This window comes from Schistocerca serialis, chromosome 4 (assembly GCF_023864345.2).
Source record: "Schistocerca serialis cubense isolate TAMUIC-IGC-003099 chromosome 4, iqSchSeri2.2, whole genome shotgun sequence".
Classification (NCBI taxonomy): domain Eukaryota; kingdom Metazoa; phylum Arthropoda; class Insecta; order Orthoptera; family Acrididae; genus Schistocerca; species Schistocerca serialis.
This window is the reverse complement of record NC_064641.1, coordinates 218,668,394-218,690,813: the sequence shown is the minus strand read 5'-3', so window position 1 is coordinate 218,690,813 and position 22,420 is coordinate 218,668,394. Positions and strand designations below refer to the sequence as shown.

Genomic DNA, 22,420 nt, shown 5'->3' with positions numbered 1-22,420 from the left:
CCATGCATGAGCTCCACTGGACCAGTGGATGTCCACATGAATTTTCTCCAGAGGATAATGGAGCCGCAGCCAACTTGTCTCAGTCCCACAGATACATGTGTCAAGGATTCGTGCACTCTATTGGCATGAAGAAGACCATGCAACAATCTGCCACTGTGCCAACATCCAGTACAAATGGTCATGTGCCCATTTCAGTCACAGCTGTTGATGTCATGGTGTTAACATTGGCACACACATGGGTAATCAGCAGTGGAGGCCCATCATTAGTACTGTTCAGCACACTATGTGTTCGCAAACACTTGTACTGGGCCTAGCATTTAAGTCTGATGTTAGTTCCTCCGCAGTTCACCGCCTGTCCTGTTTTATCAGCCTGCCCAACCTATGACGTATGACATCTGTAATGAAGGGTGGTTTCCCAACCTCATGATGTCTGGATGTGGTTTCACCTTGATGTTGAAGACATTAACCACACCACTCCTCGAACACAAGACAAGTCAAGCTGTTTCCAGAATGCTCATGCCAAGCCTCTGGGCCATCACAATCCACCCTTGGTGAAACTCAGATAGATCGCACGCTTTCCCCGTTCTGCACATGGATAGCACACCCACTGACAGGCCAATGCTGCTATTGTCTGGACAGGTTTATATCGATAGTAGGTCAGTCGTCATAATGTTTTGGCTGATCAGTATAAGCATGAACAGCATTGTGTAGTATAAGGATAGATTATTGTCAATACAATACACTGATCAATACCTCTTCATTACTTATCCAATCTACCTATCTAATGTTCAATATTCGTCTGCATTATCTCAATTCAAAAGCTTTTAGTCACTTTTTGTCTGAACTGTTTATGGTTCACATTTCAATTCCTTCACTTCCACAAAGGGCTACACTCCAACCCTTTCTAAAAAAGATTTCCTAACACTAAATTTATATTAGGTGGAAGAGTACCCATGCCCGGGTGCTGCCTCCTCCCCCACAATTCTGCACTCAGAGAAAGGAAACATATAGTTTAATCAGGTGTTTTTCTTTTAGGAAAATGATTTAAAAGTTGGTATTATGCAGACTTTTAACAGAGCCAGAACTGGAGCTTTCTCATGGCTACTTAGAAGTCACCATCATCTTCCAAAATATTAAAAATACTCCCTACCCTCAGGTCTAGACCCCCCACCCCCACCCCCAAAACTATTGTATGGGCACCTTGATTAGATGTTAACATATTTCTCTTTTTAAGAAAAGTTTTTCTTAATATTGAAAGTCTACATTTTATATTATCTTTATCTCTACAACAGTTGGATATTCTGTTGTCCTTATAGCAGAACTCTTATACCATACTACATTTGGTGTCCCATTTAGTAATCTAAGTCCCTCAGCATCACCTGCTTTAATAGCTTCTTTCCATTATCCCTGTTTGACTTCTGTTGATGTTCATATTATAATTTCTTTTTAAAGCTCAACTGATCCTCCAAACCCTTAGATTTTGAACAGTAATAGTGTGACATCAGAAAGAAATTAAGTTTTTTGATTAATTATTTGTATTTCCTGCAACCAGTCGCTTTTATTTGTTATATTTTTAACTTAAGATACTGCAGTGTGTTTCAAGCATGTTTTGTTCATCTTTGCATTTATGCATACAGAAACTTGTTACATAACAATAAAATGTCTTTCTAAATTAACATAGATCTGTTTTTATTTCTTCTCCCTGAACTTGAATTTTCCAAATGTCTCCTTGTTTGTATTTACCGCTAGCTTCCTTTTCCACTACTGCTTCCCTTTCATATCCTTTTGCTCTCATAACTACAGTGGGATTTCTGTAGAAGGTGTAAATAAATTTTCACTTCCTATTCTACCCCTGCTACCTTCTGAACTTTGAAGTATGTATTAAAGTAAACATTGTAAACACTTCGATCTAAATTTACAAATGCTACACTGAAGTGCCAAAGAAACCAGTATAGGTATGTGTATTCAAAGACAGATACATGTAAACAGGTACAAATGGCACTGCAGTTGGCATCGCCTATATAAGACAACAAGTGCCTGGTGCAGTTGTTAGATTGGTTACTACTGCTAAAATGGCAGGTTATCAAGATTTATGTGAGTCTGAATATGGTGTTATAGTCAGTGCATGAGCGATGGGACAAAGCATCTCTGAGGTAGCAATGAAGTGGGCATTTTACCCTACAACCACTTAACAAGTGTACAGTGAACATCAGGAATCCCGTAAAACATAAAATCTTCAACATCGCTGTGGCCAGAAAAAGATCCTGCAAGAACGGGACCAATGATGACTGAACAGAATTGTTAAATTTGACAGAAGTGCAACCCTTTCACGAACTGCTGCAGATTTCAATGCTGGCCCATCAACAAGTGTCAGCATGTGAACCATTCAACGAAACATGATCAATAAGGGCTTTTTGAGCCAAAGGCCCACTTGTGTAGCCTTGATGACTGCACGACACAAAGCTTTGCGCCTTGCCTGGGCCCATCAACACTGAGATTGGACTGTTGATGACTGGAAAGATATTGCCTGGTTGGACCAGTCTCATTTCAAATTGCATCGAGCAGATGGACCTGTACGGCTGTGGAGACAACCTCATGAACCATGGACCCTGTATGTTAGCAGGGGACTGTTCAAGCTGCTGGAAGCTCCGTAATGGTGTGGGGGATGTGCAGTTGGGGTGATATGGGCCCTTTGACATGTCTAGATATGACTCTGACAGGTGACATGTATGTAAGCATCCTGTCTTATCACCTGCATCCATTCATGTCCATTGGGAATTCCTAAGGACTTGGGCAATTCCAGCATGACAATGCGACATCCCGCACATCCAGCATTGCTGCAGGGTGGATCCAGTAACACTCTTCTGAGTTTAAACACTTCTGCTGGTCACCAAACTCCCCAGACATGAACATTATTGAGCATATTTGGCACAGCTTGCAATATGCTGTTCAGAAGAGACTCTATCCCCTCATACTCTTATGGATCTATAGACAGCCCTGCAGGATTCATGGTGTCAGTTCCCTCCAGCACTACTTCAGACATTATTCAAGTCCATGCCATGTCATGTTGCAGCACTTCTGTGTTCTCATGGGAGCCCTAAGTGATATTAGGCAGGTGTGCCAGTTTCTTTGGCTCTTCAGTGTTCATTTGCCTTTTTTCATTCTATAGTCTATAATATGTTGTAGAGTCAATATAGCCTCACTTGCTTCTCTGTTTGTCCAGAACCCAATGTGGGCTTCTACCAGCCTTCCAATTATTCTGTTGCTTATTCACTGAAGAATTTTTCAACCATGACTTATTAAACTGATGGTTTGGTAATACACCTGGAGGCATCTGCTTTCTTTCATATTAAAATATTGCAGTTTTGTGTGTATGATGCTGATTCCTTAGTCACTGAAGCTGTGACTTTTCTTTGATGTCAGGTCTGTCTTTGTAACCAAACAGAACATTTTTAAATTTTAGTGATATGGAATATGGTTCATTACTTTCTGAAGCTTCCTCACTGGTAGTTTTCTGTAATGACATGTCAGATATCTGATGTGGTGTATCTGTCAGTAAAAGGGACGTTAGAGTGTAACATGACATCCTCATAGAGATGGAGCACAACCTCAGACTAAGAAAGGATGGGAAAGGAAATCAGCCATACCAATTTCAAAGAAACCATCCTGGCATTTGCGTGCAGTGATTTAGGGAAATCATAGAGAATCTAAATTTTGATGGCCACACATAGATTTTAACCATTGTCATCCTGAATGGGAGTCCACTGTGTTTGTGGTTCACTGTTGTAGTCTATAGGCTGTTTCCTTCAGTGCTTAAACATGTATGTCAAAGTACTGTATCTTCAAAGGTACTAGTTCATATTTGTTTCTCATACATGCTCATGCTCACATGTGAATTAGTGAGAGATAGTGAAATGTGCATGTAAATTTAAAAACAATTTGCTCGGCCCTGCACGAAAACTGGAAGCAGAGTCAGTGTAAAATAGATGTAACAAGTTTGTACGAAGTTATCACTGAGAATGCTTCAAAAAATATACTGACAAAAATGCATATAGCTAGTGTTTAAAGTGTTTCATTTAGTCATGAAAATGAATTTCACATAAAAGGAATTACTGTTCACATTGTATCCACTCACTGAAAGACTCTCAGTGATAAGTTTGAAAATATCTCAACTTTTTTTTTTTTTTTAACAGTCCTCCTTGTTAGATAATTAAAGCAATTAACAAGCACTACTTTTGAAGTATTACAACCAGAACTGCTATATTTAATTGATCTTGTTTCATAAATATCTGTCAACAGAGAGATTCTACTTTCCTTTATTGGAATTTTTAATTTCTAATACTTAGCCAACACAGGTGTCACCTGTATGCTACTTACAAATGTGTGTTCTTATATTTATAACCAGACTATTCTTTTGTTATTTTTATAGATCCCATTAGGAAGCGAACCTTCGGGCATGTTGAACAAGTCAAATCATACTTTATCACAATGATTCAGATGTTAGCAACTCCAATAAACTACTAGAACCATTTGAGTTTACTGAAGCAGGGGTACATAGTGAAATTGACAATAAAATGACTGCCTCCTGAAAATGTTGTCTCCTTAGTTATAATAAAAAGCTGTTGTTTATCTCATTTTGCTACCTAAATAATTACATGATCATACTAACATTTATTTTCATTGCAACCTGAGCCTAAAAATCCAGGACTGTTTACAACAAAAATTTCTACTTCTTTTGCAAGTAATAGGAATTTTCAGTTCTTGAATCTGAGGATTCTAAATTTCTTGCTTTATATGAGATGAGAGCTAGTTCAAGATTTCACGAACACGTTTTCAATTTCTGATAAGAAGCCAAAGCGTGTATGGGAACTGCACAGTCTCAATAAAAGACAGAAAATTACAGTTGAACTGAAATTGATTTCTATTTTTAGCAATAGATTAAGGGTAAATTCACTGAGATGTGGGTGCAAGAGTTTCAACAGCTTTGAAGTTGACTGCAACAGATGTGAGGTTATCTAATTTAAAAGCATTATTGATATTCTATTTTGTTGAGTGAACACTTTTTTTACTTTAGCTACAGTGCCTCAAAAAGATAATCCTGCAAGACAAAAAGAGAGTGATGACATGCAAAATTAAGTCAGTACCCTGTTCTTCGGGGTCAACAGAACACACTACACTGTATTACCAGTACAAACACTGTGAATTGAATGCACTACTGTGTCGCCTTTACAAACTGCTTATACTTCAGCAAGCTAGATTCTGCCCTGGTAAAAGCTGCACAGGTCAATTACTCAGTCTTACACAATTCATAGAAGATTGTTTTGAAGCCTGTAAGGTGACAGGAGTGATATTTGTGGACTTGACAGCATTATATGACACTGACAACCATCAGTTGCTATTAAAAAAGGTCTGCAACCTAATCAAGGATTTCAGCCTCACCAAGCTCATTGCCAATCTTCTGCAGAACCAAAGATTCTCCATTGACCTCCACGGACAGCACAGCCAATGGATGTTACAGAAATATGGCCTTCTCCAGGGAAGTGTGTTGGCTCCAGTTCTGTTCAATATATACACTAAGGACAACCCATAATCGCCATCTGCAGGCATTTCTTGTATGGTGATGATCTCACTCTGGCAACCCAAAGCACAAACTTCGATTTAATAGAAATTGCCCTAAAGAGTGCTCTTGAAGATCTGTTAAAATACTGCAGAATAAACTAGCTTAAACCCAACCCATCAAACACACAAGCATGTGCTTTCCATCTGAGAAACAGAGATCCACCTGTAAGTTACAATACAGCTCAGTGATAAGAATGAAAATATCTCAAAATGGTCAGGGGTTAAATTGGAACACTGTGACACTCCAAAATACCATGGAATAACACATGACAGATGACCAACATTCAAAAAAACACTGCATGGGTTTCAAATAAAAGATCTCCCCCAGGAACAACCTACTGAGAAAACTGGCTGGATCACAGTGAGGCAGTCAAGCTGAAACCATCCGAACTGATGCACTGGCATTGTGCTACTCCACTGCAGGCTATGCCTGCCCTGTCTGGTATAGGCCAACACATGCCACACAGGTGGACATTGCCCTAAACAACGCATGCAGAATTATAACAGGCTGTTTGACATCAACTTCAGTTGAATGGCTCTACCCCACTTGTGAATCACACCATCTCCTGTTTGAGGAGAAATAGCAGCGAACAGGGAAAGAATGAAACTGGACCAAGAAAAATGTGCATCCCATGCATAGGCAACAACCCTACCCACAATAACTAAGGTCAAGGAAAAGTTTCCTCAGAACATCGAAGAAACTAACAACCCTGATGAAGTCAGGTTGCAGCAATGGAGGGCTGAGACATCCCAATCCCCTGGTTGGAAAAGATTTCCAGAATCTTTATCCACTAGGCATGATGAGAATAGGCCAATCTGGAAGTCCTTGAATAGGCTGAGGTCAGGAGTGGACAGATAATGGGTTAACCTGACAAAATTGTGATAAATTGAAGAAAACAAAACCCAATGTGGCTGCAGGGAAGAACAGACTGTTCAACATATGCTTCAGTGTCAACTGTGTCCAGCCACCTGCACCTCCACCAGGCAATGGAAAATGCACTGGAATTGGCCAAATTTTGGTCAAAGATTATATAAACTGTGCTGATCTTTCAAAAATTGTGTACACTGTGTTTTATGTATGTTTGTGACATGGGAATAATAATGGTGAATTGAACTGATTGATTACTTTTAGTGGGACCCTTGATTAGTATGATTGTGTCATAAGCAAACTTTGCAGTTTCAGTACACTGATTTAAAGTCCCTCAAATAAATGCCAGTTATTTTGGTAACCAACATCCATTCTCCATTTTCTATTTCCCTATCATGAGTTTTGTTTCATTTGAAGAGATTGTAGGGAATTAAATGCACCCACAAAAGATGTTTTTCTTATGTACATTTTTCTCTGCAGATGCCTCTATTACACATTTTAAGTGTGTCAGTCATTGACTAATTACAAACATAGCGTGGGGATGGTCCTATTAAATCAACGCAGGATTTAATTGCTCTGCTACAGATGCTGCCATAGCCCAACATATTACCACTAATAACAATATAATTTATGTATGGGTTTTAATTTTGGAATAATGTCTGCCAGAGTAAATATAAAGCACTTGTGTTAGCTTATTTGTTATCATGTGTAATGCCGCTATGAGGAAGTAATCACAGAAATGTCCATCGATTTCAATGACATCATTTCTGCCACAGCTACTGAGAACTTGGTTTCATTTGTCTCACAATTTTTATTTTTTTCGATGCTCAAAGATTCTCTACAATTTCATACACTTCTAGAGATAACACAGCTTTAGCTCTTATTTCAGACATGATATTTATTAATTCCTAATTTCATACACTTATTTTCCCTACATGTGAGTAACTCCACCTTTATTTGTTCCAGCAGGAAAAAAACTCACTAATATGAAAGAATATATTTGTGAAGAAGTTAAATTTTCATAAATACAGCATGCCCCTTTTCCAGTTCTGTAAGTTTACTGTAAACAAGTCATTCATTATATTTCTGTTATAATTTACACACATCAAAAAAAGTTTTGCATCACCTCAGTTCCAAAACCTGTACAGAAAGTTGAAATAGAGATCAACATAAACATCATTTCCGCCCTTTTTATTGCTCATGAAAACCACACATTGCATCTTGTACCACCATACAGCGAGACCTTCAGAGGTGGTGGTCCAGACTGCTGTACACACCGGTACCTCTAATACCCAGTAGCACGTCCTCTTGCCTGTATTCGTCATGACATACTATCCACTAGTTCATCAAGCCACTTTTGGTCCAGATTGTCCTATTCCTCAACCTCAGAGTGGTTGGTGGGTCATGTTGTCTATAAATAACCCTTTTCTATCTGTCCCAGCCATTTTTGATAGGGTTCAAGTCTGGAGAACATGCTGGCCACTCCATTCAAGTGATGTCATTATCACGAAGGAAGTCATTCACAAAATGTGCACGATGGGGGTGCGAACTGTCATCCATGGAGATGAATGCCTCGCCAATATGCTGCCAATATGGTTGCACTATCGGTTGAAGGATGGCATTCTTGTATCTTACAGCCATTACAGTGCCTTCCATGACCACCAGTGGCATACTTTGGCCCCACATAATGCCACCCCAAAACAGCAGGTAGCCTCCACCTTGCTGCACTCGCTGGACAGTGTGTGTAAGGCATTCAGCCTGACCAGGTTGCCTCCAAACAAGTCTTCAACGATTTACTGGTTGAAGGCATATGCGACACTCATCGCTGAAGAGAACGTGATGCCAATCCCGAGAGGTCCATTCGGCATATTGTTGGGCCCATCTGTACCATGCTGCATGGTGGTGTGGTTGCAAAGATGCACCTCGCTATGGATGTTGGGAGTGAAGTTGCGCATCATGCAGCCTATTGCGCACAGTTTGAGTCATAACAAGACGTCCTGAGGCTGCACGAAAAGCATTATTCAACATGGTGGGGATGCTGTCAGGGTTCCTCTGAGCCACAATCCATAGGTAGCAGTCATCCACTGCAGTAGTAGCCCTTGGGCGGCCTGAGCGAGGCATGTCATCAACAGTTCCCGTCACTCTGTATCTCCTCCATGTCCGAACAGCATCGCTTTGGTTCACTCTGAGACACTTCGACACCTTCCTTGTTGATAGCCCTTTCTGGCACAAAGTAACAATGTGGACATGATCGAACCATGGTACTGACCATCTAGGCATGGTTGAACTACAGACAGCACGAGCCATGTACCTCCTTCCTGGTGGAATGACTGGAACTGATCGGCTGTCAGACCCCTCTGTCTAATGGGCACTGCTCATGCATGTTTGTTTACATCTTTGGGCAGGTTTAGTGACATCTCTGAACAGTCAAAGGGACTGTGTCTGTGATACAATATCCACAGTCAATGTCTATATTCAGGAGTTCTGGGAACCGCGGTGATGCAAAACTTTTTTTGATGTGTGTATTATTCTTTCATGATCCGAATCTAAATTCTTGGCATGCTTTATTGTCAGTGTTTGAACATCAGGAGCAGATAAATCATAAGCTTGGGCTGTAAATCTATGGCACTTGCACTATGGACCTACAATCCTCAGTTTGAGATATACTGTGGGAAATATTATAAAGTTGGCTGTCAATAATTCTTGGTGTCCTTGATCATACCTATCAGATGCAAAACTATATTTCAAGTCCCTACAAATAATGATACCCTATTTAATTTTGTGTTACCTTATTAACATGCTTCCTCTAAACATTTGATGAAACTTAATTTTTTTCTGCTACTTGAATATAAAATGCCAATATTACTGCTCCTCAAGTCACAGTTGTGACACAGCACTGAAAACATCATTCATATTTACCAACCTTTACATCACAGAATTTAACATTATTTTTTGTAAATACAATCCACTTCCAATACCTATTTTACTGGTCTGCAGCAGTATGATATTAGCTGAGTTGTTATTTCATAATACATAGCTTACAGCAATAGCCCATGTTAATGAAAATAGGCCTACATTACATCATGTAACAACAGGAATCAAACCCAAATTCCATGTATTGAGAACTACCAACTGACAAAACTAACTTTAATTTAATATGAAAAGTACTTGCCTGCACAGAAGTAAGAGCACATGTGGAGACAACAACAAGTGCCCAGAAGTCAACCTTGAAGAGAGAGCACAAAAAGTACGTCATGTACAAAGGAAATGTTAAAAGGAAAAGGCAGAGGAATAAAAGACGGATGTGCCGCAACTTTGACACATTTCTCGATGCACAAAGACGCATTAGCAAGGGCTCTGTCATTTCATGCATTGACTGGATGAGGGAGCCCAACACAATGAAAAGAACCACAGACATGGCTCCAACTCGTTGTGGCATTGTCAAACGGGTCATTCCTGTCTGTAGAGAAAGCAGTGCCATAGTAATGCCTTCACCTACACCAGCACGTGGATGCTCACGAATTAAACCTGAATCCCATTTCCCTGCAACAAAACATCAATTTTAGAAACACATAATGTGCACAAAAAACTAGTGTGCTTTCTGCTTTTTTCATATATATTGGAAAATGAACAAAGCTAAGATATCAGTACAATAATATTTTCATTACTGTACATGCCAGGCTTTAGAGAATGGAACAGTTAACGAGTGCTTCTAAACCAACACTACTCTTTATTGATCTTTCTGTGCAGTATTGACTTGCTGTTTTTACTCAAAAGACTATCAAGAATGTCTTTGTAAATCTGTTAAATTGATCTAATAAACTTCAGTTGATCTCATAAATGTAGCATAAAATAAGTGGACGTTTATATTGTTTTTTTCTGCAAAAACCTACCACAACATTGCAAAAACATGAAAAGTAGACAATCCATTAGTATACAAATTCCTGATCAATTCTGATGAAGAGTTATAACATAAAATCTTCATAAATATTTTACATGACAATTAGACTCACAGTGAAAAGAAAAGTAGAAGATTTTTATTATGCTAAATTACATGACTCATTCTTTACTTTTTAAGATTCAAACTAACTTTCAGCAGGTAATGCGGTGTCTGTATTTATTTTTGCTAATTTTGTAAGTGTCTTAATCTCTGTGTGGTTCATGACATCCTTATTTTATTGGTTCTGCATACAGACAAACATAAATAGGAACTCAGTGCTGAAGTTCCACATCATATTATCAGGCATATTACATTACTCAAATTATTTTAGAAATAACATATTAGAAAGGCAAAAAACAAGGGAAGAAACTTTTTCTCTGAATGTAGCATTTAACATAAAAGTGAATTTATCAGTAAAATTTCTGACATTCTCTTATTTTTTGTCATTTTCTTTCATAAAGCATGTCATTTGCAGAACTGGAATATGAAATATAATTAATAACATTGTAACACGAAGGTTCCTCAAAAGTAATATTCGTAACAGATTATTTATTTTATCATAAGTGATAATATTTTGAACCATTCTGCTATAAGCAACAGCAAAACAAGTTTCCTAAACTGTCCAAAGTTCACAAGCAATGCATTACAAAAATCAAATGTTGATGCATGAAACAATCACGATGCTATTATCACACAGGGCAACTGGACTTCCTAATCATTCACTATGTAGTGACTGTAAATAGCAGCTCTAACTCCTCCTGTCAGCCATGAGGTTCAGGTTTTTGAATGCACACACAATGCAGTGCCAATAAAATTCATGTCAGCTCTATCTAGGGCATGGGAGGAATGTAATGACCAAACAAATAGTGTACTGTTGCTGCAGCCCACTTTCTGCCCCCAGCTCCTTCATTTATACAATTGGTGAACACTGATACTGGTGAGGTTTATGATTTGAGTAGCAACCAGCCACATGAAAGGTTTAAAACATTTTTGTTTATGGTTTGAGTTAAATAAATGTTATTAAACCATACTTTTGGCTAGTTGCTGCTTGAATTGTAGGCTTTATAACCACAATACTACCACATGTCAACTTTTGACAAGACTACATACTGATGTTTACTTTGAACCAATATGGATTCTAAAACAGGCAATGCAGAACAAGAGCTATGGGACATTCAGTTCAAGAATTAAGTTAAACCCAACAATATTCATCCACATAAACAATGTACAAAACAATTCATAAATTTTACTGTTTGACCATTTATTCCACAGTCCCAAACTGTTTCCCACAAATGTCTGGTCTTTTTTACATATGACACAGGCCCTTTTCTACAGTTTCACGAAGATAAAATAACATTCTTCATGTGTTGGTTCCTGTTCCAGGCAACAGAGCTCTAAAACACAAACTACAAAAGTAGACCTGAAGGAATGATAAGCATCGCAATTTTTGTGGGGCATATGTTGACAATTGGTTTAATGATTACTTGACCTACATCTACATCCATACTCCGCAAGCCACCTGACGGTGTGTGGCGAATGGTACCTGAGTACTTCTATCGGTTCTCCCTTCTATTCCAGTCTCGTATCGTTTGTGGAAAGAAGGATTGTCGGTATGCCTCTGTGTGGGCTCTAATCTCTCTGATTTTATCCTCATGGTCTCTTTGCGAGATATACGTAGGAGGGAGCAATATACTGCTTGACTCCTTGGTGAAGCTATGTTCTCGAAACTTCAACAAAAGCCCATACCGAGCTGCTCAGTGTGTCTCCTGCAGAGTTTTCCACTGGAGTTTATCTATCATCTCCATAATGCTTTCGCGATTACTAAATGAACCTGTAATGAAGCACGCTGCTCTCCATTGGATCTTCTCTATCTTTTCTGTCAACCCTATCTGGTACGGATCCCACACTGCTGAGCAGTATTCAAGCAGTGGGCAAACAAGCGTACTGTAACCTACTTCCTTTGTTTTTGGATTGCATTTCCTTAGGATTCTTCCAATGAATCTAATCTGTTCTAATAAATGATCTTTTAGTTTATCACTATGGCAACTTATTCCGTTGGTTACAAAACTGATCTCCCATATCTTCCCAGTAATTATGTTGCAGTTTTCAAAAGTGTAACCTTTGATAACTGCTATTTCCTCTGGTACTTTCCTATTCTTCTGAAGTAACACTGGCTACACTAAAATTTTAACTGTGTTTCAAATGTTTCAGTTTTAATTCTACTATTTTATATTCTAAATACATTATTCTTATACCTAACATGTGCATAGCCTTTTTTTATACTCTTTATTTTCTGTTTACAGTTACCAAAGTTGAAAAGTTGGAGTCAACAGCAAAAATGTATTAACAATGTTAGCCGTATTACCACTCCTGCTTCTTATCCCTCCTGTTATGTTTTCAAGAGTGCATTAGTTAACACAGAAAGTCTGACCATAAGTACTGCCCAACTGGAAGAGTACAATAACTGACATGGTACAACAGAATGGGCTGTAAGATAATCATGCTCTGCAACTGTCATGTCATAATAATGTAATTCAATTCACTATTCTGGTTTGGCATCATTAGTTCATGGCACACCTATTAACTGATCCCCACATCAATTGTTTGTTACAGCAAACCAATCCATATAAAATAGTCATTCATATATCTTGAAATAAGTTAGATTAACTAAAAAATAGGGGTTAGGTCATGTAAGAATCTTACAAATCTTTTTTTCTGAATTTTCATTTCTCATGAATTCCAGTCTGTGGATAAAAAATTTGTAAGTCATTGTTGTATACTACTGCCAATTAGGAAGAACAAATTTTTTATACTAATAGAAATAAATTTAAATTTCTGCTCTCTTCTTCTTCTTCTTCTTCAGAGACTGCAGCCTTGAACTGCCAGGTCCTGGATGGTTTTTATTTCATTTGCTCAATACTCAAATTAAGATCGTAGTGGGGCAATATTTACTTCAAATCTCACCACATAGCGGAGATGCTGAGTCGCGATAGACACAATAAAAACATCTTTTTATTGAGTCTATCGCGACTCAGCATTTCCGCTATATGGTGAGTAGCAACTTTCCTTCTCTGGTATTGTTATATTCCATCCTGGATTTTCCATTGTTTGATTTACTTCAAATCTGGTGGAAGAAATTAAATGTTGTCTGGATGATGATGATGATAATTTTTGTTATTCAGAACCATATAATAAATATAATATTGTTTCAGGACAGCATACAGATTATTCTTCTAAATATATCAGAACAAGAATATTGAATTTTATAATTTATAAACTAAAGTTTACATTTAAATACATTTTACATTTTTTAATATAAAGGAAACAGTGTTACAATTGTTTTCAATTACCATTAAATTGCTTGTGAATTACCAAATGCTATGAGCCTGAAATACTTACAAAGCATTTACATCTACATCTATACTCAGAAAACCAACTTATGGTATGTGGTGGAGAGCACTTCTTGTACCAGTGTTACTTTCCCCTTTTCCTGTACCAGTCACGTACAGTTTAAGAGGGAAGAATGATTGCTGGAAAGCCTTCATGTGGACTCCAATCTCTCTAATTTTATCTTGATGATCTTTTCAGGAGATATATGTAGGAGGATGTGCTCTTTAAGTGAAGACCAGATGGCACACGAGGACACACTGTCTACTGTAAAGTGACACAGATTTGTACTTGGATGCCTCCATCTGTCACATCTCTTCACAACAAGAATGTGTCTTCAACAGCACACTAGTGCATAGAGCATGCAAAATCTCAGACTGTGACAGACTAGCAGGTGAACTGCAGCTTTTACAGGCTGTGCTCCGTACAAACAGTTACGCAACTGCCAGATACAACATGCCTTAAGATGGAAGAAGCAAAAAGTACAGCCTGCTGAATATTAAGATAAAGCATTTGCGACAGCTCTTATTCCATACATCGAGAACACACCAGCAAAAATCAGAGTAATACTCTAAAAACAAGACATCAAGTGTGTGTTCCACCGAACAGCCACGACAAAAACCATATTGGGATTAGTCAAGTATGACTTAGCACTCCCAAAGCCAGGAGTCTACTTCATCCCTCACCAATGTGAAAAATGTATGAGGCCAGTCTATCTCGACAGTACAGGAGAGATGCTCTGAGCATAAACATTACACTGAAAATGTTCAGCCAACAAAGTCTGCTGTCACAGAACACTGCATCTCCCATGGACATACCACAAATTATGAGGACACCAAGTTGTTGCAACGATACATCTTCTGGGATGATGTTCTCAAAGAAGTTGTGGAGATTGAACTACGCGATAGACTTATACGGATGGCAGCCTCAATTAAGGAAGGCCTACGACCCAGCCTTATGCACAAAAAAAGGACAGCTGCAATCTACGTGGAGGACACTTCTCTCATGACAACTGAAGAGGATAAAGTATCACTGTTGCCATGCCAACAGAGACCTGCATTTGGCACCTGCTGCAGAGCTACTGATGTCATGGATCAATGCTCAACGTCATGCTAACCCCCACCATTGCACCAGGTCTGCACCCGGAGGCAGTTGGCTGGAAATGGTGGAAAGGGAGAGGGGAGGGTAGGGGCAGAAAATAAAGACAGCACCCAGCAGTTACCACTCAGTTATCAGAACTGCCTGAAGGTGGCGAAGAAGTCGGCTTGCCGAAATATCGCGACTTTTGGATGACACCACACTGAATACCTGAGAACTATTCAAGATTTCCCTATGCTCGGAAAACCTAAATTCACAGAATACATTGATTGGCTCTTCTAAGAATGTATGCTCTTGGAACTTTAACAATAAACGATACTGTGGCACAGAATGCCTGTTTTGTAGCATCTGCCACTGGAATTGGATGGGCATCACCACACTTTCGCACTTACTAAATGAGCCTGCAATAAAACTTGCTCCTCTTCTTTGGTTCTTCTATATTTCCTCCATCAGACCTATCTGATAAAGATCCCATACTGATCAGCAATATTCAATTATGGGTCTAACAAGAGTTTGGTAAGCTACTTCCCATGTTGATGGGTTACATTTCCTGAGGATTCTTTCAATGACTCATGGTCTGGCATCTGCCTTACTCATTATTAATTTTATGTGGCTGTTCCACTATAAATTGCTCTGTATGTATGCTCTTAGATATTCTATGAAAATGAAGTAACTGCTCCCAGTGATTTTTCTACAATTTTGTAAACGTACAATAAAATGTTTTTTGCCTATGTATTCACAATATGTTATATCTGTTTACGCTGAATGTCAGTTGCCATTCCTTGCACCAAGCACTGATCCTCTGCAGGTCTTCCTACATTTCTATTTATTTTCCATGAAAACAAAGAACACCCACAGAATAAAATAGATTTTCTATTGAAATTCTTTTAAGTTGGTGTTTTACTTTGGTGACAGGTTGCACAGTGGTATTTTTAGGTAGTGCATTGGCTAGTTTCATCCCAGAATGAAGTGCTTTTTTTTCATCTAATGCTGTTAACTGTCAAACTATGGAAACTGCAAAAAGCCGGGAATTTAAGGAGATGGGAGCTGGATAAAGTGAAAGAACCAGGGGTTGCTGAGTGTTTCAGATGGAGCATTAGGGAATAACCGACAAGAACAGGGGAAAAGAATACAGTAGAAGAAGAATAGATAGCTTTAAGAGCAAAATAGTGATGGCAGCAGAGGACCAAGTAGGTAAAAAGATGAGGTCTAGTATAAATCTTTGGGTAACAAAAGAGATTTTGAATTTAATCAATGAAAGGAGAAAATATAACAATTCAATAAATGAGACAGGTAAAATTGAATATGAACGTCTAAAAAATTTGACTGACAGGAAGTGTGAAATGGTTAAGCAGGAATGGCTAGAGGATACATGTAAGGACGTAGAAGCCTGTATCACTAGTGGTAAGATGGATGCTGCATGCAAGAAAGTTAAAGAGACTTTTAGAGAAAAAGAGAACCACCCATATGAATATCAACAGCTCAGATAAAAACCAGTCCTAAGCAAAGAGGGGAAAGCAGAAAGGTGGAAGGAGCATAGAGAGAGTATATACAAGGAAGATTTACTTGAGGCCAGTATTATGGAAATGGAAGATGATGTAGATGAAGGTAAGAAGGGAGATATGATGCTGCATGGAGAATTTGACAAAGCACTGAAAGACTTTACAAGCCCCAGGAATAGAAACATTCCATTAAAGCTACAGGTAGCCCTGGGAGAGCCTGCCATGAAAATCTCTTCCATCTAGTGAGTAAGATGTATGAGACAGCTGAAATACCTGTAGACTTCAAGAAGAATTTAGTAATTCCAATTCCAGATCAAGCAGGTGCTGAGAGGTGTAAAACTACCTAACTATCAGTTTAATAAGTCAGAGTTGCAAAATACTAACACGAATCATTTACAGAAGAATGGAAAAACAGTAGAAGTAGACTCTGGACAAATGTAGGAACACGTGAGGCAATACTGACTCTACAACTTCTCCAAAGATAGATTACAGAAAGACAAACCTATGTTTATAGCATTTGTAGGCTTAGAGGAAGCTTTTGACAATGTTGACTGGAATACTCTCTTTCAAATTCTAAAGGTGGCAGAGGTAAAATACAAGAAGCAAAATGCAGTTATAAAGAGTCAAGCGGCATGAAAGGGAAGCAGTGGTTGAGAAAGGAGTGAGACAGGACTGCAGCCTATCCCGATGTTACTCAATCTGTAAATACAAAAGAAAAATTTGGAGCAGGAATTAAGGTGCTGGTAGAAGGACTTTGAAGTGCAGTTGAATGGAATGGGCAGTGTCTTGAAAGGGGGATATAAGATAAATATCATCGAAAGGAAAATGAGTATAATGAAATGTAGTCAAATTAAATCAGGTGATGCTGAAGGAATTAGATCAGGAAACGAGACACTTAAAGCAGCAGATGAGTTTTGTTATTTGGGAAGCAAAATAACTGATGATAGTCGAAGTAGGGAGGATATAAAATGTAGACTGGCAATGGCAAGGAAAGCATTTATGAAGAAGAGAAATTTGTTGACATCAAGTAAAGATTTGAGTGCCAGGAAGTCCTTTATGAAAGTATTTGTATAAAGCATACCCATGTATGGAAGTGAAACACGGACGATAAACAGTTTAGACAAGAAGAGAATACAAGCTTTTAAGATGTGGTGCTACAGAAGAATGCTTAAGATTAGATGGTTGATCACATAACTAAGGAGGAGGTACTGAATAGAATTGGGGAAAAGGCAAATTTGTGGTACAACCTGACTACAAGAAGGGATCAATTGATAGGACACATAGAAGGCATCAAGGGATTTAATACTGGAGGGAACTGTGTGGGGGTGGGGGAGGAGGGGGTGATAAAAATCATAGAGGGAGACCAAGAGATGAATACAGTAAGCAGATACATAAGGATGTAGGTTGCGGTAGTTACTAAGTCAGGTTTGCACAGGATAGAGTAGCATGGAGAGCTGCATCAAACCAGTCTTTGTACTGAAGGCCACAGCAACAACAACAACAACAACAACAACAACGTTATGCTGGTGTAGCTCAAAGTTTAATGTTTTCATTCTTTGCTTCTGCAAGTAATATTACTTTTAATATTACACATGTGCGGGCGCACGCGCGCGCGCGCCCACACACACACACACACACACACACACACTTGTAACGGTAAGCTGACCTAATTTTGGAAACAGGTTTTGATGACATTCTCTAGGTTTGGAATTCAGAAATAATTCTGGCAGCTTTTGCCTGCAGTGTTAGTAATGAGTAGAGACCGGATTACATGCATTTGCATGTTGCATATGCATTTGCATGTTTGGCTCCTTTTCACTAGTTACTGCATATTTTAACTAAAAACTAGTGACACTGCATATCTTTGCTCTATGTTCACTATATTTTAAAAATTTAGATGGGCAGTCTCTAGCTCGATCTAGTTTTGATATTTCACACATTGACCATGACCGAAAACTGCGTGCAATCACTAACCGAGAGGCCACTGCATAGTGAAATCATTACAGAAGATGAACAGGAACAGGTGAGTCATAGCTCCTGCGCCCACTCCCCCAATTAAACCCCTCTGTTGTCATACCGTACGCATTGGCAACAAGCAAATTAAACTACGCAAGCTTTTTGTCACATGTCCATTGTTTCAGTTTATCTTTCTATTTACTTGTACACAGTTGAACATGTTTACGATGTGTATTACTCCACATGGCAAGAGAAGAGCTCTGACAGTTGATGCGGCCTTGGTGCATGTGCTTCGCGCATCCACGATGGCCAATCAGATTGTGAGCTTTTGTTTATGTTACCATGGCAATGACCCAGTGTTGCCGTAGTGCTGGGTGACTGCTGCTTTCAGTCAATTGTGCCACATGCTACATTCAGGTTTGTGTGTATATGTGTGCATTCCGCTACTTCTATGAGTGGTGGTGGTTGTTAGGATGTTTAAGGGGGACTAAACAGCTAAGGTCATCAGTCCCCCACTTCTGTGAGTATCTTGCCTTATGCAGAAGTGGAAAAGTGTGTATACGCGCGTATAAGTGGAAAATGGCTGCCTGTTGTGCAGAGAAGAAGGCTTTCGGGAAAGGAACTATGCTGAAATCCCAAGCATGCGAATTTATATAGAGATTGCGTGTTTACGTTAAAAGGGAAAGGGACAGTGGTGGGCCTTTGGTATTGGTAAGTAAAGTGGTTGACAGAGTGGCAGAAGCATTGAACATCTCTACAGCAACAGAAAAGATAACCACAAATGATAAAGAGGCTGCCAATTCAGCTGTAAGCCCTGTTATTGTGATGCCTGGAAAGTCACGGAAGAGATCATGATGCGTGGCTGAAACAGGCAACTTTGACAAAAGTGCTATCAGGCAACACATACTCGCGTACTACAGCATAAAGGAGTATCCGACACTGATAAAGTTGATCACATCACTGTTGGACAGTTGTTTGTTCATAGACAGAACGGCAAGTCTCTCGATTGTTTTGAAAAAACTTGGCTTCCGTTGGAGAAAGTTCTCAGGATGAAAGGTATTAATGGTATGCGGAGACATTGTAGCACGGAGATGTCGTTTCCTGCGCGAGTTGCTAGCAGTGAATCCAGGAAATGTAATACGGACTAATGAAACAGGGTTCAACGTGTGTCCTGCACATTCCATTGCATGGACAGATGACACGCGCCACAGAACTATGAGTGTGCCAACTGGTAAGGGAGGGCGACTACTTATAGTTCGTGCTGGCTCTATGAACGGTTTTATTTTGGGTGCTATGATGATGTTTCGATAAAAAAAATACTGTCGACTACCATAAGGAGATGAATGCAGATACATTCAAAGACTGGTTTGTTAATCGGCTGCTACCAACAGTAAGCTCTGGTAGTGTTTTTGTAATGAACAACGTGCCATACCGTTCTGTACAATTAAATAACGCACCAACCGCTGCTCGCAAGAAGAGAGAAAATAGTCAGCTGGTTGAAAGATAATAAAATAGGCTTTGAGCAGAATATGTGGAAAATGGAACTTCTGGAATCAATGAAATGATGCAATCCACAGAAGCGCATTACGTGATTGATACACTTGCACTGGCCACAAAGTTATATGTCTTTCACCATACCACTGCCATTACAGCGCAATTGAACTCGTCTGGAATCAAAAGCAGCTGTTGCAGAGTGAAACAATACCTTAATGCTGCGAGACACAGAGAGGCTGGTAAATGAGGCTGTCACACGATTAACGCCAGAAAATTGGAAGAATGTCATGAACCACATGTAGAAATAGATTACAAGTTCAAACGTAAAAGAAGGTGTAAGAGAAGAATCCGTTTGTAATGTTTTGGTTTCTTTATCAGACGATGAGGACAGCAGCAGCGAAGATACCGAAGACTGTGGTCATGACGAGAGATGACCGATCAGTTGACTATGATTTTGGGGTTTCTGTTCTCCCACATGAAAAACAGAGGTAACGTCCTTATTCAATATTTTACACATAACATTTGTGCAGTTTGTTTTACCTTGTTAATGTTGAAAATCTGATTGTGTATAATTTTTATTTTGGTTGGAACCACAGTCATCTTGATTTTTTTATTTATTTATTTATTTTTTTTTTTAAAATGATGTTACCACCGTACGATGGTAATAATTTTTATTTTATTGTTATAAGATCCAGAGTTCACCCATAGGCCATTTTCAAGTACAGTAATTTGTTTATGTGTCAAAAGATATCAGACTGGTATGAAATACAGCAAAATCTGAACTGTATAACAATAAAATAAAAATTGTTGCAAACAAATGGCTGCAACATCATTAAAAAAAAGAATATTTATGTGTGTGTGTGTGTGGGGGGGGGGGGGGGGGGGGAGGGTGAAGGTGACAAACACAATAAACACAATATTCCATCAAGGAACACATTGGTCAGCAGAATGCTGCCCCTACAGGAATGCTGTAATGAATGGCACAGCATGGTTAGGTTCTGAAGGAGCATTGCTGCAGGCCAAAGAGTGGAATGGGAAGGTCTGTCATTCTGCAGATTTAGTAATTATCAAACTGAGATAGAAAAGAAAAATAATGTTGAGAAACACCTTAAATCAGAGGAGTACTCTGTTCACAGGGGGTAAAATGCTGCTGCTTCTCAGCAGAAACGATCATTTGTTGAAAACTTAAATTCAGCCAAAAGATGGACCATTCCAGGCAAAAACTGTTCAGATTTTTGCAAAAGCATAGAATCCAGTCAACAAGCTCCCTAATGACCACTTTCTTAACAGCAGTTTCAAAGTAGTAATGCTTCGTCTTCATTCAAGTACAATGACAACCTTTTTAATTTGTACGTCTCATTATTTAAAAATGCAAATTTTGCCAAAAGCAGATGCGAATTTTGCCAAAAATAGGTGCTATGTTTTCAAGTCCTGTTGCACAGCACCTCTAGACTATTGAAAGCTTTGTAAATGCATGTAATTGATATATTTTCTGCATACAATTAGGGGAGCAGTACTTTGTATAACAACAATCAAATCCTTTAAATAATCTTTCTATGACAGTTACTGTTTTGTCTATTAACTTTGCTGTGGCTACTGAAGTTTACTTGTTTTTCATAAAGCCGTTCTGACTTTTGAATATTAGATCGTGTTGACTCAAGAATGTCATTGGTCAAGTGAAAATAACTTTCTCAATTACACTGGTAAAGGCATGTAAGACTGAAATGGATCCACAGCTTTCAATGTTACATTTATCATCTTTCTTCTAAACTGGGGTTACATGTGCTGTTTTTAGGTTGTTTGGGAAGCTACCAGAGGCAATTACATCATTTGCTGCTGTTAGTACTTGCTTGCTGTTTGCAGAGCCAAATATATACTCTGCGTAACTGGAATGACCTTGTATCTGTACAGAAGATTGGTCATTGATGAGTTTTCCAACAGAAGAATTGTGCTTTTTTAAAAACATCTGTAATTGATATTGGCACTGATGACATTCCCTTTAAAATGGATCGTAAGATCACTAGCTGATTTTTTCTTACAGTCTGTGAGGCTATTCATAACTTCTAAACAATTATGCTAGTGTTAATTGCATTCCTTAATGTTGTAGCTACATATTTCTTTCTATTTTCTAATAGCGGATCTCTGTAATAATCAGGACAGTTTATAAATTCTACCATTAGTCCGTGATTATTGCCATCCTTTAGCGTAGCACATTGGAAAAATTGCTTTTCCTTTGTTCTTTCCACGTCTTGATTGATCTAGTTACCTTCTTTTTTTTTTCTCCCTTTTAACCTACTGGTGAGGCAAAGTGACACGCTAACACAACAATAAAAGTCTGATTGGGTTGTTTTGAGACAGGAGACCAGACAGTGAGGTCATTGGTCTCATTATGGAAGGACGGGAAAGGAAGTCGGCCGTGCCCTTTCAAAGGAACCATCCCGGCATTTGCCTGAAGCGATTTAGGGAAATCACGGAAAACCTGAATCAGGATTGCCGGATGCGGCATTGAACCGTCGTCCTCCTGAATGAGAGTCCAGTGTGCTAACCACTGCAACA

The 22,420-nt window shown here is 38.9% G+C and overlaps 1 protein-coding gene across 1 annotated transcript in view; it reads right to left on the bottom strand.

The window, feature by feature from the left end:
- Positions 1-22,420, bottom strand: part of LOC126473653 (RING finger protein 145-like) — a 189,902-nt gene that overhangs the window by 47,438 nt on the left and 120,044 nt on the right. The window contains exon 5 of the mRNA XM_050100877.1: positions 9,660-10,030. Within this exon, the coding sequence (XP_049956834.1) occupies positions 9,660-10,030 (371 nt within the window). The remainder of the gene's footprint in view (positions 1-9,659; positions 10,031-22,420) is intronic.